The sequence below is a fragment of the Chlamydomonas reinhardtii genome, chromosome 17 (genome assembly GCF_000002595.2).
Source record: "Chlamydomonas reinhardtii strain CC-503 cw92 mt+ chromosome 17, whole genome shotgun sequence".
In the NCBI taxonomy this organism is placed as follows: domain Eukaryota; kingdom Viridiplantae; phylum Chlorophyta; class Chlorophyceae; order Chlamydomonadales; family Chlamydomonadaceae; genus Chlamydomonas; species Chlamydomonas reinhardtii.
Window position 1 is genome coordinate 2,525,452 of NC_057020.1, and position 14,270 is coordinate 2,539,721.

The 14,270-nt window shown below is 64.5% G+C and overlaps 4 protein-coding genes across 5 annotated transcripts in view; 3 read left to right on the plus strand and 1 right to left on the minus strand.

The window, feature by feature from the left end:
• CHLRE_17g716400v5 (uncharacterized protein) overlaps window positions 1-2,714 on the minus strand; it is a 4,362-nt gene extending 1,648 nt beyond the window's left edge. Inside the window, exons 1-4 of the mRNA XM_043072164.1 lie at window positions 2,210-2,714; window positions 1,668-1,960; window positions 968-1,153; window positions 83-265 (exon numbers count right to left, since the gene is read on the minus strand). Of these exons, the coding sequence (XP_042914623.1) occupies window positions 83-265; window positions 968-1,153; window positions 1,668-1,960; window positions 2,210-2,609 (1,062 nt within the window). The 5' untranslated portion in view covers window positions 2,610-2,714. The remainder of the gene's footprint in view (window positions 1-82; window positions 266-967; window positions 1,154-1,667; window positions 1,961-2,209) is intronic.
• Window positions 2,715-2,894: 180 nt separating this feature from the next.
• On the plus strand, window positions 2,895-8,586 carry CHLRE_17g716450v5 (uncharacterized protein). The gene is made up of 12 exons (XM_043072165.1): window positions 2,895-3,283; window positions 3,470-3,560; window positions 3,801-4,111; window positions 4,277-4,893; window positions 5,108-5,198; window positions 5,457-5,577; window positions 5,867-5,939; window positions 6,137-6,294; window positions 6,428-6,601; window positions 6,850-7,054; window positions 7,362-7,449; window positions 8,172-8,586. The coding sequence occupies exons 1-12, from the start codon at window positions 3,030-3,032 to the stop codon at window positions 8,458-8,460; spliced, it is 2,472 nt and encodes an 823-aa protein (XP_042914624.1). The 5' UTR covers window positions 2,895-3,029; the 3' UTR covers window positions 8,461-8,586.
• A 48-nt stretch (window positions 8,587-8,634) lies between these two features.
• CHLRE_17g716451v5 (uncharacterized protein) lies at window positions 8,635-12,368 on the plus strand. The gene is made up of 5 exons (XM_043072166.1): window positions 8,635-8,839; window positions 8,959-9,036; window positions 9,162-9,766; window positions 9,908-10,004; window positions 11,983-12,368. Exons 1-5 carry the CDS (start codon window positions 8,780-8,782, stop codon window positions 12,118-12,120), a joined length of 978 nt encoding a protein of 325 aa, XP_042914625.1. The 5' UTR covers window positions 8,635-8,779; the 3' UTR covers window positions 12,121-12,368.
• A 1,206-nt stretch (window positions 12,369-13,574) lies between these two features.
• Window positions 13,575-14,270, plus strand: part of CHLRE_17g716500v5 (uncharacterized protein) — a 4,264-nt gene continuing 3,568 nt past the window's right edge. For both annotated transcript variants that reach the window (XM_043072167.1, XM_043072168.1), the window contains exons 1-2: window positions 13,575-13,614; window positions 13,877-13,967. The gene's annotated coding sequence lies outside the window, so the exon portion shown is untranslated. The remainder of the gene's footprint in view (window positions 13,615-13,876; window positions 13,968-14,270) is intronic.

A 14,270-nucleotide genomic window follows, 5' to 3' on the forward strand; every position in this document is an offset into this window, starting at 1 on the left:
TCTCCGTCTCAGTCCCGGAGCAAACTTCTATGCAAACTGCCCCCTCCTTCTCCCTCCTGCCCCCTCCTTCTCCCTCCCCCACCTCTGCGGCCAGGTCGTAGTCGTAGAAGTCCTCGTACTCCTCCTCGTTGTCGTCGTACAGCATCTTGCAGGCGCACGTGTCCACCATGTGCCGCTGCACCGCGTGCAGGCTGCGGAACTGCCGCGCGCTGGCGTCGTCGCCGCGGGTGCCCAGCGGCACACCGCCCACCTGCAGCTTGGCGCCCTGGGGATAGGTGTGTGTGGGGTGGGGGTGGGGTGGGGTGGGGGTGGAGGGTTAGCCAGTCACAGTAAGTCAAGGAAGTGGTAGACGGTAGACAATCTTGGGGGGGGGCGGAGGGGGTGGAGGAGGATGCGGTGGGGAAGGAGGTGTTGTTGGTGTGAGCAGGCGGGTGACGGTGGCGGTGGCGGTGACGGGTGGTGACGGTGGCGGTCGGAACTTGCGGCAGGGACCGGGGCCGCAGATGCAGGTGAGCTGGGGCTAGGGTCTCCTGGCCCTCGGCCGAGTATGCCGCCCGCGCGGTGCCGTGCGCAGCCCGCTTGCCCGGACCCTGTCTCCATGCCCGCCTCCCGCCACCACCCACCCCACCTCACCCGCTGCACGCCCTGCCCCCCAAGCCCCAACCCCACCCCCTGCCCGGCGCTCCAGTGCTGGACACCCGGCCCCCCACCACAGTGCCCGTCATCCCGGTACCCCAGGCCAACCCACTCCACCACATGCCCTCACGCCCTGCCCACCATGCCCAACCCGCCCGCCCCCCACGCTCTCCTCCTCGCTCTATTGCGTTGGGTTCGGTTTAGTTTGGGCTGGTATCTACACCCCCCCCATAATCCCCCCCCAACACATCCAGCTGCAGTTCTCCTTGCCGCGCGACTGTTCCCTTACGGGATTGGTTCAACGTTAACCCCCCAAAGCACACACACGCACCAGGTACTTGACCAGCCCCTCGGGGTCCTTGAGGTACTGGCTGTCGGGCAGGTAGAATCCAAACCGCTTGAACATGTACTCCAGGTTGGCCTGGAAGCTGGGCGACACGTGGTTGTCAAACAGGCTGCGGCACACGTCCCACTCCGGCCACTCCTCCTCATCGCCGCCGTCCTCGCCCTCGCCGTCCTGCAGGTGCGGGGATGGAGTGTGTGGGTGTGGGTGTGTGGGTGCGGATGGGTGCTAGAGAACGCAAGGAAGCAAGGGCGTGCATGTGACGGGGCGGTCGGTGCGTTCTGTGCGGGTTGCAAACGGTGGGCATCTGGGCGCGAGCATGTGGTAAGGCCAGGAAGCGCTTCGGGCACGGGCGCATCGGCGATCAAGCCTTGCCTCCACCCCCGCCCTGCCCAGCCATCCCCAGCCCGCCCTCCCAAACGGCGCCAGGGGCCTGCCTGCTAGAACCAGCACGCCCCAGCGCCCCAGCGCAATACCACACGGCCCCCACTGGCCAACGCCACACGCCCGCCACTTTTCACCTACGCTATCCAACCACCCGCCGCCCCCCTCGTCATCATCCCAAACTATCTCAGGGTGAGCGACCCTCCATTACGCCCTCCACAACCGGCCAGACCAGCTAGCCCAGCCCCCTCTACACACACAAACATACGCACACACACGTTCACACACACGGACGTGTACGCACCTGCGCTGCCGCGCCGCCCTCCGCCGCCAGCTCCGCCGCCTCGTCGTCCGACGCCGTCTCCCACCCACTGTCCTCGTCGTCCTCTTCCTCCTCTTCCCCTTTCCGCTGCCGCCACGGCCCCTTCTTCGTCTGCTGCTGCTGCTTGCCGTGGGCGGCCGCGGCGGCCGAGCTGGAGGCTGCGCCGGCGTCCGACATCTCGGCATCCGCCACACCCGGCAGACCGCCGGAGGGAGCCACAACTTTGAAGCCGGCGGGCTTGGCGACCGGGGGGCCAGCGGCGGAGCCGCCGTCGGCTGTGTGAAGAAGAGCACAGCGGGGAGGGAGAGGATGGAGGGGAGCGTTTGTGGGGTGAGCAGGGGTCGAGGGGAACCGGGTGCGATACGTGGCGTGCGCGACCGTCCAGCGGCGGAGAAATGGGGTGCTGGAGGGCCGCGCAACATCCATGGCTCTCTAACTGAACCGTCAGGCCGACAGCAGCATAGGTTCTCGATACCGACGCACCAGCCCCCATACTGTACTCATTTGCAACGACACCGGCGCACCTTCTTGCGGCTGCGGCGCTCCGTCCGGCTGGCGCGTGACGATGACGGGCTCGGGCGCGGGCTGCCCCGACTTGCGGACCAGCTCCGCGTACTTCTTCGACCCCACGAACACCTGATACGTGTTCTCGGTATTGAACTTCTTCTTTGTTAGCGGGTCAACCCATACCCGCTGCACAGGCGCGGCGGCGGTGGCGCTGGCGGCCGTGGAGGAGAGCTGGGCCTTGCGCGCCTCAAACCACTCCTTCGTGACTGGCGGGAGGCCCGCAACTTTGCGCTTGAGGTTGTATCGGTGGAAGTCTGAGCGATAGTGCTCTGTCAACGACTCCTTGTCGGCAAAGTAAGTGCCAGATGTGCTGCAATAGAAGCCCGTCTGGGCCCTGGCCGCGTCGGTAGCGGCCATTTCTGTTGAATGCACGTTCAGAGAGGTAAATTGAATGAAAAAGACAAGCTCAGGGCTCTTTAGGGTTCCCTTGCGAAAGCGTCAGTAAGAGGGGCCGAGGTAAAGTATTTATGTAGTACCAAGACTAACATTAATATTTAACAATCGCCGGAGCTGCTTACGTTGCGGACCGGCCCCGCGATGGTGCGGTCACGGCCCTTCATGCATCCGCCTTGCTTCATGACCGGTTTGGTGTATTGACATGTTCTCATTGCAGTTAAGTTTTCATCAGGAAATAGGCTATGCATGTTCTGCTATGCGCGAGCGTCAACTTCAAGCAGTAGCTCGAAAGCCTCGCTGACAAACGAGCCTGGCATTGAACCCAGCAAGGCAGTGGAATGCGCTAACATAAAGAGCTAGACTACTTGAGTTGGCCGCGGAATGGTTGCCAGCAGTGCCAGCTACCCAAACACGAAGCTACAGCGGCATGGGGACACAACAAAACAGGCCGGCATCGCGTGGACGCCTGCCTGCGGGAGCGCGTCTAACAACAACAGGCACTTTCGGCACCATGTGTCCGCGAACGGTGGGGGAAGCGGCTTCCTGGACGGAGCGAAGGCAGTCGGCATCTTGGAGGCTGACGATGTTGCCGGGGTCGCAACCAGCGGCAATTTTGCGTTGACTCTGGAGGCCAGGTGCGAGGGCCCCGCCATTTAGAGGGGCGCATGCAGCTATAGGATCGGGAATGCCAGTATGCACAGGCCTTGCCGCCCAGTCAAGTCCGGTGTGGCCGTGTGGAGGGGGTTGCAAGGCCATCCGGACTCCGCGCCCCATGCCACGCCCCGAGTCCTCAGCGCACCGCCCTCGCCCCCGCCCCCCAGACTGAGCCCCGCCGGCCCCGAGGGCTACGGCCTGTTGGTGCTGTCGTGCGCCCGTGTGGAGACTGGCGTGACGCAGCTGTTGGCGCTGCAGGCAAGCGGAGGATGAGAGGGCGAGGAAAGACAAGGGCAACATAGCGTGTGTGTATGTATGTGTGTCTGCGTGCCCATGTTACTGTACGGCTTGGTGGCACGTAGGGTGTTGCAACACGCAGGCACGAGGTTCTGCCATGCGGGTGGGGCTTGCGCACCGCGCACCGCGCATCATCCCTCACGGCCCTCACGTCGCCCGCCGCCGCCCCACCCCACCCCACCACACATGGTCTCACCCCAGATCGACAGCGACTGGAACAGCGCCAGCCTACTGGTCCTGCACTGCCGCACGCCACGAACCGCGGGCCTGGACCGCAGCCCCTCCGCCTCCTCATCCAACTCCTCGACAGCACCATCCGCAGCAGCTGCTGCATCCAGCTCGCCCGGCGGGAAGCTTAGCACGATGAGCACGGTGACGCCGTCGCCGTCGCTGGCGCTGACGGTGGTGGCTCGGCTGTCTTCGGCTCGGCTGGCGGCGCCACCTGGCCGCGAGCCCGATGACTTCCACACCCTGGAGCTTCACTGCCGTCGCGGCAACACGTTGTCGCTTTGGTGCGTCGTCTGGTGCTCAGAAGGAGCGGGGGTCGCAACAGGAGGGGTGTTGTTGCTGCCGGCGTCGTGGTGCCGTGGCAAGGAAAAGGGCGAGGTTTTTATGTGTTACAACGGCAAGTTGCTCGGCACCTGTATCTCCAACCACTTCCACGTGCCATGCTGCAGGAGCGACGGGCGCGTTGTGTTTGCGTCTGTGGATGTGCGGCGCGCTCTGGGGCTGGCACAGCAACGCACCGCAGGCCCCGCCGCCGCCGGCCTCCGCGCCGCCGCCGCCTCGCCGCTCACCGGCCCTCTGGGACTGGGTGTGGGCTCGGCACGCATGGACTTCAGGTGTTGGCGCGTGGCGAGCCTGGCGGCGTCAGGGGCGGCGGGACCCCTGGCGGCGCGAGGGATGCACGCGGCCTTGGCGGCGGCCGAGGTGGGCGATGCGGAGCGCGCTGGCGCGTGGGGAGGCGTGGGAGAGTGGGGCGCGACGGGCGGAGGGCGCCGTTGTGAAGAGGAGGAGGAGGAGGAGGAGATGGCAGCTGCAGGATGGGGGTCGGAGGACGGCGGCGGACAAGGTCAGGAGGGGTCGAGGAGGTGGAGGGACGTGGACGAGGGCGGCAGCGGCTGCGGCTACGGCCACAGCAGTGACCGGTATGACCGCGGCGGCGGCGGCGGCGGCGGCGGCGGCGGACGGTGGGCGCGAGAGGCTGGTGGGCGAGGCCGAGGCGGCTACGGGCATGCACACGAGGAAGGGGACGACGGTGACGAGGAAGGCCACGAGTTTAGGCCGCCCGCTGGTGAGAGCAATCCAACTATGAACTATCCCCGGAGCTCGGGTGACCCAGGGAGTAGGGAGCGGGGAGCATGCAAACGTGCGGGTGCCTGCACCCTAGCACACCTGGTGCCGTGCTAAGGCCTTGCCGTACCTGGTGATGTGGGACTGACTGATGACTGATGGCGCGCCTGCCTGTTGTTGCCGGGCCCCTGCGCTGTATGTGTGGCTGTCGGCAGCCGCCCGCAGAGCTGCCCGCGCGCTCAACGCGCCGGCGCACACTGCCCTGGCGGCGGCCGCGAGCGCCGTGACAAGCAAGTGGAGCCGCAGGTGCGTGTGTGCGTGCTTGGTGGTGGTGGTGGTGCGTGTGTGTGTGGGGGGGGGGGGTGGAGGGGGGGGGGCGTTCGCGCCGTATAACGTCGTGAAGCGGTATGTCAAAGGCTGTTACCTGTTCGTCAGCGCCTGGAGCAGCAGCCCCCAGTGTGCTTTCAGGCGCATTCGCGCGCATTCAGCAATGGGGGGCGGGGCTCCTGGCATGGGCACCAGGTGTTACGTGGACATGTCACACGTGTGTTCGCACATGTGCAGGCCGTACATCGCGGACCTGGATCCGCAGCTGGTGGACGCGGTGATGAGGGAGGTGGTGCCGCCGCCGCCCAGACAAGGCAACGGCCGGCGGGGCGGCGGCGTGCGGCTGTCAGATGTACTGGTATGCGTGTGTGTGGGGTGGGTGGGTGGGTGGGTGGGTGGGTGGGTGGGTGGGTGAGGAGGGGCGGGGTGGGGGGGGGGGGGCCGTGAGGGGGGGCGTGAGGGGGGGCGGGGGGAGGGGGGTTGCTTGTACAGGTCAACACGTGTGGGGTATGCGGGTTCTGGGGGAGGTGTTAGACGACCGGCAGGCTGACGTCCTGCCGTACATCCGGGAGTATGCTTACGGTAATGTGACACACGTGATGACGGATGCGCGTGTACTTCCCCCACCCCATCCCGCAACACCGCAGGTCCGTGACGATGCCAAGCAGCTGCTGAGTGAGAGTGTGGTGATGCCGCTCATACTGCCGGAGCTGTTCGCGGGTGGGTGAGGCCGTGCGCGCTGGTGTGTGCTTCTGGGTGCTGGATGAGTGGCTGGAGCAGGCGTCGCAATACTCAGCGAGTCCGGCCGCCGCGGTTGCACAAAACACCCACAACGTACCTATGTAAGAACCAGACTTCCCAAAGTGCATGCTCGTTACAACTAACGTAGATCCGGTGACACTTTATCGCAATGGCAGGCGCTCTGGAGCCGTGGCGGGGCGTGTTGCTGTTCGGGCCGCCCGGCACCGGCAAGACGCTGCTGGCCCGGGCGGTGGCGGCCACTGCTGACGTCACCTTCTTCGCGGTCGGCGCAGCCGCACTCACCAGCAAGTGGCGAGGCGACAGCGAGAAGATGGTGCGTGCGCGCCTGCGTGGTCCGAGCTGCTTCTGCAGCAGCATCAAGCGAGCCAGGCCCTGCCGTCCCTGCTGCAGCGTAGCCTGCGCCTGTGACTCCCCTCTTGCTGCTGTTGGTGCCGGCTTCTGCACAGGTGCGCACGCTGTTTGCGGTGGCGGAGGCGTGCGCCCCCGCGGTGGTGTTCGTGGACGAGGTGGACGCACTGGTGGGCGGCGGCGGCGGCGCAGGAGCCATGGACGGCGGCGGTGGCGGCGGTGACGGCGACAGTGAGGCCAGCCGCCGCTTCAAGAGCGAGCTGCTGCAGCAGGTGTGGGTCCTGGGGGTTGGGGGCCCCGGAGCCGTGTTCGCATGACAGGTCAGCGCCGCCTGGTGATCCAGCCGAGGCCACCGAGGCCACCTTAGGAAACAAACGTCCGTGGCGCCCACAGGCCGTAACAACCTTGCGCCCCACCCTGCCGCTTCCGCACGCGCACTCGCACCCCCGTGACCATTCCTTTGATTCTTGGGACCTATTGGGCTCGGGCACATAACCCCCACGACCATCCCCACCCCCAGATGGACGGCCTGACCAGCCGCACCGGCTCCGGCCACCCCGGCGCCCGCTCCACCGCCGCCTCGGGCGTGCTGGTCCTGGCCGCCAGCAACAGCCCCTGGGACATCGACCCGGCCTTGCGGCGGCGGCTGGAGAAGCGCATCTACATCGGGCTGCCCGAGCTGACGGCGCGGCGCGGCATGCTGGACCTGTACCTGCCGGAGCAGGGTGCGTGGGTGTGGGGTTGTGTGTGGGGCCTGTGACGGCTGTGAGAGTGTGTTGGTGCGGGGCCGGGTGGCCAAACTTGGTGCGGCTGCGTTCGACACTCACTTGCGCCTGACATGTCTGCAACTGCCAGCTTATCATCGGCCGCCGCGTCCACCCAGTCGACTGCTGTCCTCCCTGGTATCGTGCCATGCCACCACGCCCCCCATCTCGCTCGTGGTCCCGTTACCCTCCCTACCCGGCTAACCCCCCCCCCCGGGCTACCGTCTACCACTTCCTTGCTTAATCATGAATGTACCCCCCCACCCAGGCTGCCGGCTATCTCCGGACGTGGACCTGGACCATCTGGCGGCCCGGCTGCAGGGGTACAGCGGCGCCGACATAAAGCTGCTGTGCAGGTGGGGCGGGGCCGTGTGCAGGTGGGGCGGGGCCATGTGCAGGTGCGGCGGGGCCATGTGCAGGTGGGGCGGGGTCATGTGCAGGTGGGGCGGGGCCATGTGCAAGTGGGGCGGGGCCATGTGCAGGTGGGGCGGGGTCATGTGCAGGTGGGGCGGGGCCATGTGCAAGTGGGGCGGGGCCATGTGCAGGTGGGGCGGGGCCATGTGCAGGTAGGGCGGGGCCATGTGCAGGTGGGGCGGGGCCGTGTGCAGGTGGGGCGGGGCCGTGTGCAGGTGGGGCGGGGCCATGTGCAGGTGGGGCGGGGCCGTGTGCAGGTGGGGCGGGGCCGTGTGCAGGTGGGGCGGGGCCGTGTGCAGGTGGGGCGGGGCCGTGTGCAGGTGGGGCGGGGCCGTGTGCAGGGGAGCGGGCAGCTGGATGGTGGGGGTCCTGGGGGAGCGGGGGTGGGTATTCTTGTGTGTGTGTAGGGGGGGACACCGGGGAGCACGCGGTACTGTGGGTTGCGGGAAGCGGAAACACGGGAAAGCGAATGAGAGGGAGCTGGGTTGGGGGCGGCCGGGGAACGACGGCGGGATTGGGTGTCACGGCCTCAGGGGACAACCGCAAAGGCCCCACCCAACCTTTCACAGCTGTGCGCGGGAGCAAGAATCCCGCTTGCCCGTGGCGGCTCTAGTTTTGACCGCTTCTGCCACACACATCACGTCACATTCACCTTCACGCGCAGGGATGCGCTGATGGCTCCGCTCCGGCGGCTCACGGGCGGACACACGCCCGCGCACTACCGGCGGCTGCGCAAGGCACTGGGGCTCGAGGGCGGCGGAGGCGGAGGCGGGCGAGGGGGCGGAGGCGGGGGCGCGGAAACAGGGGAACGTGGCGGTGGCGGTGGTGTTGGGCCGCTGCTTGAGGTGACACGGGCGGATGTCGAGGGCGCGCTGAAGCGAATCCGGCCCTCCGTGGGTCGGGAGCAGGTGGCTAGGTACGAGGAGTGGGACCGGCTCTTTGCTGCGGCGTGAGGACTCTTTATATTATAAAGATATGCGAGCGACGGAGGAGGAGGTGCAGGAGGAGGTGGTTGTGAATCCGAGAAAGTGCATGGGAGCGCGCTCCAGGCCTCTGTCAAAACCCCTTCATGTCCAGCTGCGTTCAATAATGTACACACATTGACCTGCATTGCTATTTAAGTCTAGTAGAATTGCGCAGCTGCTGAACAGCAGCTTGTGGCCCTGAGCATTTTCGGGCGTCTCAGACTTCAGTCAAAGAGCTATGGGCACCATAGTGAACTGTGGACTCAGTTGCAGCAGCAGGGCGTCGCAGTGCTGGAGCTGGACAGCGATGAGCCGTTCTCGGCTTCCGCGAGCGCGCTGGAGACCTGCGCCGACTTCCTTGGGGCAAGTGAATCTGTAAATCACAGTGCCCAGGGCCGCTGCTGGCGAGTCTGTGAAGCAAGGCGCCCAGAGCGCTGTGCTGGGCGAGGGCTACACAGTCCAGGAGCTGCTCGAGGCTGCTCGCAGTCCGGCCCATGGGTCCGGCCCGGCGCCCTGACGTGGGGCTCCGGCCGCTCTCGCACGCAGCACGCCGCGTTGCAGAAGGTGAGCTTGCGGCCCCTTCGCCTGCCAGTGGCACGCATCTGAAGACCACTACGCTAGGACTAGTCGCTGAAGCTCTGGGCTCTGGACGTGCCCCCTCATCCCTCGTTGTCCCTGCCTGCATGCAGGCCTCCTCCCGCGCCGACCGGCTGTGTCGCGGCCTGCTGTGCGCGCTGTGTCGCAGCCCCGGCCTGGACGTCCACTCGGGCCGTGTGCTGGGCCTGCTGGATGACGCGCCGCTGCTGGGCCAGGCCAGCGCCAGCCTGCTGCGCTGCGCCCGCTACAGCCCCGACCCGCACGCCGCACAGCTGCTGGCCTTCGCGCCGCACCACGACCGCGGCGTGCTCACGCTGGTGGCCAGCGCGCAGGAGCAGGGGCTGCAGGTGCGGCTGCCACAGCAGGGACAGGGGGCGGGCGCTGCGGCTGGTGCGTGGGTGGACGTGCCGCTGGGCCCTGGCCGCGTGGCAGTGCTGTGCGGCTACAGCCTGTCGTACGCCCTTGGCGGGCTGCTACAGCCGGCGCTGCACCGCGTGCGGCCTGTGGCTGTAGCTGGCGGTGGCGGTGCGGCTGGCGGATCAGCTGCTACTGCCGGCAGCGGCCGTGTGAGCCTGGCGTATGAGCTGTGCGTCCGGCCCAACGCGTTTGTGGACCCAGCCGCCGTCACCCAGGGGGCGGCGGAGCAGCTGCCGGCGGCGGCGGCAGCGGCGGCTGGAGAGGGCGGCGCCGCAAGCAGGTGGGCGCCTGTGTACGCGTCATGTGCAGCCGCAGCGGAAAGCTGAGTAGCTTACACTGTGCTTACAGTTGCGTTGTTGCTGTGTACTGTACTGTACTGTAGTGTATCAAGCCTGACGTCTGGCTCCCGTCCCCTCTGCAGGCTTGCGCTGCTGACGTCCGCGCTGATGGAGCGCTTTGAGGCCACTCACCCGGTGTCCATCAACGGCGGCGTCCTTGTGAAGCAGGAGCCAGCAACAGTGAGTGAAGGCGAGTAATGGGCAGGGTGGAAAGTCAAATGCACAGAGCAAGAGGCCATCAGCCGGGGCTTTGCTGGCACCAGACGAGCCGACCTTCCCACGCTGCTGCGCAAACTAGGCGTCCGCTCCACGGCTGCCTCCGCCTGCAGCAGTACAATCCACAACCATGCTGTCTCCATTCTCAATGACATTGTCGGGCCAAACGAGGGCAGCCACTTAACACGGGGGCCGCTGGGTGACTTGGCGGCCGCCTAGAGCCCCACCATGCATGTTCTCGGTAGCAGCAGAAGGCGGGTGATGGGGACTAAATCCCCCTCACCCCGTCGGCTCCCTTGATCCACGCCCTGACTTCCAGGGGGCATGATGTGTTTATTTATTTACTTTGATACGCCGGCCGTTGAATGCATGTATCCAGCTGCTGGCACGCAAACTAACCCTCAGGCAGGTCCCTGCTACCCCTGCTTTTGGCCCGCCTGGCGTACGTGTGTCCCAACCCTCTTGCCGCGCCTGATGTTCAGTTTCTCGGATCCTTGCAGCGCGACTGTCTCCTTACGGAATTGGTTCATAGTTACCCCCCCACACACCCCCCCCCCCCCCCCCCCCCACACACACACACACACAACACACACATACACGCACACACACACACACACACACACACACACACACACACACACACACACACACACACACAACACACAACACACACATACACTGTCTTTGCGCAACGTTTTCCTTGTGCTCTTTAACAACACACAACACACACAACACACACACAACACACAAACACACAACACAACACACACACACACACACACACACACACACGCGCGCGCGTGGGCACTAACATGAGCCACTGAAGCAGTGGCATACATACGAGAGGGTCAGCGGGGGAGCTTAGTGGGCAGGCGAAGGGTTTTCTTTGTTCTACGCCTGTGGGAACAGGGCCAGGTTTGCGGGGTTTTTTGCTTGTGAGGTTGTTTTGAGTGCTGCAGCACCCCGGGCCTTACGACCTGGACCGGCCTAGTGGCCAGACGCGTTTGTGGCTGCCCTTAGGCATAGTCTGCCCTGGCGTCGAGAGCTGGTTAGGTTGCGGTTGAGGTCGTGCAGGCTGCGGGGTCGCAGGACTCAGCCCCACAGCCACTGTGGTCGTGTTATCGCGTGCTGTCGCGTGTTGCGTGCTGCGTGTTTTGTTGTGTTTGCTATTTTTAGTTCTCTGCCCGCCTGGTCTTAGTAGATGTAGCTCGCCCGCTTGTTACACCGGTAGTAATTCCGCAAGGGTTACTGGCGCGGTGAAGGGTCGGAGTGAGTTACCCTGTGGACTCTAGAGCTGTTTGCGCTCTGCCGGGGAAACGCCAGGTCACGGCAGCCCTCGTTTGGGAGCCCTGTCATTGGTTATACCAGATACACGATTCACGTGATCTGGCAGAATAACCGTGGAAACCGTAGTCACACCACACACACACACACACACACACACACACACACACACACACACACACACACACACACACACGCACACACAGTGAATCAAGATGGACTCCTGTATACAAGTCGCTGGCCTCCATCAGGATGACCGTTGCGGTAGGTGGAGAAGAAGGTGCACCTTCTTCCCCACCTATCTACCGCGGCTCATTTGCGGCACCGATTGATTGGTGGGGCACACGCTGCTGCCAGGCACGCACTCAAGGTGCCAGAGGTCCGGCTGGAGGCCTGCAAGTCGCTGGCCTCCAACCTACCGCAACGTACGGTGGACATCCTGACAGACGGTTCCGGTAGGTCGGATGCCAGCGAATGGCAAGCCTGCAGCCTGACCTCCGGCACCTTCAGGCTGTCCTCAATGTCTCGCAGCAGCGCGTGCCCCACCAACCGGTGCAGCAATCAAATGGGCACGAGGCGCGCGGTCCAGCCATGTGATAGGCGAACATCGGCGGAGGAGGAGTGGTCGGTCAATTTTGCACGCGCCCTGTCGGCGCAGGTGGAGGCAGCGGACCTGCTACACTGGCTGGTCGGGCATGCGCTGCTGCCTGACATTCAACCCGCGCCAGCCGCTGCTAACACAACTGCACCACCCTCGACCACCCTCGAGGCATACACACGCATCAATATGCCCTAACCCGTCACCTCCGCCACACTGAGGCTAGACCATCACTAAAACAACGGGAAACCGCGTCTGGCGCGTCTGGACCGCGTCTGGCCAGTGAGATGCGGTGCCAGACGCGCCGTAACGCTGCGCGTTAAGGGGGAAACGCGGGGGAGTGAGACGCGATGGGGACGCGGCCAGAAACAGTGAAGCGGGGCACCATTGCAGGTAGATAGCGCGTTTCACTGCGTCTATGAGACGCGATGTAACACGAGTCGCAAAGCGGTACAATTGCACGGCTGAAACCAAAGAGCGCGTCATAGCTAACACGTACGATGCGTCACGCCAGACGCGAGCCTGATACCCTTGACGCGCCGCGTCTCACACACACGCGATGGACGAGACACAATGCGTCTTGAGGCACGGTTCGAAAGGGGGTACCGTACGTTCCACGGAAAAACACATGAACCTTTGCATTCCAGAGCACGTTACACTGCCTCTAGCCCACATCTGCGGCAGACCCTGGCTGCACACATGTTTCAGGATTACCTAATCCGACCATGTCACTCGCTTTCCACGCAACTACGATCTGCAAGTAAGTGCATCACAGTCCAAGGCGCTCTGTCGCCCATCACAGTCTCAGGCACTGTCATGCATATGCAGCACAGCAGTCCTCAAATGCCACTCGCTCATGCTAAAGTGGTGGTCTACTTAGGGTCCAAACATCCTAACGCTAGATAGGTGGTCAACACAGGGTCCAAACATCCTGACGCTCGGTAGCTAAGTCCAGAAGCCTCGTCCGAACATTGTACAATCCATGTAGCGCCAGCCTTGGCAGTCTGCTTGCCCCTGGCGGCCTTGCCCCTGGCGGCCTTGCCAGCCTTCACGGCCGCAGCCTTGGCAGTCTTGGCCTCAGCGGCAGTCTTACTTGGCATTGGTCTTGGCCTTGGCAGCCGGGGCTACCGCCTCATCGACCTTGTGCTTCTGCATGAGGCGGGGGCGTAGGCGCAACAATGATTCACCCATCATGATTGGTGAAAGCAATCACGCAAGAGCACACTGGCGTAGACCAAGAACCACATACACTTATTTGCAGGGTCTAGCTGAACCCCACCCGAGAGCACCAGTGCTGCCACGCACGCACAGCCTGAATCAGGCAGGTTCTTCAAGCTAGTGCAGCAAGTGCGCTGCCTCAACTTGCGCCCACAGCGCGCGCGCAAACTTGCGCGACCACTCCGCCGCCGCCGCCTGCTGGCCTAAACATGACATGCAGCTGGACCGCGCGCCTAGTGGACGGACGAAGTCATTGCCAACGATGCTGCTGTGAAGAAGAGCAAGCTGTGAAGTCATTGCTTGCCTTCTCCACGTTGGCAAGCAATGACTTCGTCCACTAGGCGCGCGGTGTATGTGTATGGCCCGCAATCAATACTTCTTATGTCCAGAGCCTTCAGAATTATGGTCTCATTTTTCTTTCCATTTTTTAGAGATCCATACTATCCAGTACAGATAATTACGCGCAGCAGTATGGTAGGCGAGATATGTCGAATCCCAGGGTTGCGTGCACGGCTGCGTGCGTGTGTTTAAGGCATGCACAGGTTGCTCATGGCCCGGAGGCGCTCGGGTGACCAAGGGAGTAGGGAGCGGGGAGCATGCAAACGTGCGGGTGCCTGCACCCTAGCACGCCTGGTGCCGTGCTAAGGCCTTGCCGTGCCTGGTGATGTGGGACTGACTGATGGCGCGCCTGCCTGTTGTTGCCGGGCCCCTGCGCTGTATGTGTGGATGTCGGCAGCCGCCCGCAGAGCTGCCCCCGCGCTCAACGCGCCGGCGCACACGGCTCTGGCGGCGGCCGCCAGCGCCGTCACAAGCAAGTGGAGCCGCAGGTGTGTGTGTGGGTGGGTGGGTGTGGTGGTGGTGGTGGTGGGTGTGGGTGGGTGGGTGGGTGGGTGGGTGTGCGTGGACTGTGTGTGCGGGTGTGGGGGTGTGGGTGTGGGGTTGTGGGTGGGGGGTTGTGTATGGGTGTGTGTGGGTGTGGGTGTGTGTGGTGTGTGTGTGTGTGTGTGTGTGTGTGGGTGTGTGTGGGTGTGTGTGTGGGTGTGGGTGTGTGGGTGTGTGTGTGGGTGGGTGTGTGGGTGTGTGGGTGGGTGGGTGTGGGTGTGGGTGTGGGTGGGTGGGTGTGGGTGTGT

What these genes read in the sequence shown, in the direction of transcription:
- CHLRE_17g716450v5 (XM_043072165.1), top strand. Translation starts at nt 3,030, where the DNA reads ATGGTTGCCAGCAGTGCCAGCTACCCAAACACGAAGCTACAGCGGCAT. An exon ending in GCGTTGACTCTGGAGGCCAG is followed by an intron (nt 3,284 to 3,469) that starts GTGCGAGGGCCC and finishes CCCGCCCCCCAG; the next exon opens with ACTGAGCCCCGCCGGCCCCG. An exon ending in GACATAAAGCTGCTGTGCAG is followed by an intron (nt 7,450 to 8,171) that starts GTGGGGCGGGGC and finishes CTTCACGCGCAG; the next exon opens with GGATGCGCTGATGGCTCCGC.
- CHLRE_17g716451v5 (XM_043072166.1), top strand. Translation starts at nt 8,780, where the DNA reads ATGAGCCGTTCTCGGCTTCCGCGAGCGCGCTGGAGACCTGCGCCGACT. An exon ending in CGCCGACTTCCTTGGGGCAA is followed by an intron (nt 8,840 to 8,958) that starts GTGAATCTGTAA and finishes GGCTGCTCGCAG; the next exon opens with TCCGGCCCATGGGTCCGGCC. An exon ending in AGCACGCCGCGTTGCAGAAG is followed by an intron (nt 9,037 to 9,161) that starts GTGAGCTTGCGG and finishes GCCTGCATGCAG; the next exon opens with GCCTCCTCCCGCGCCGACCG.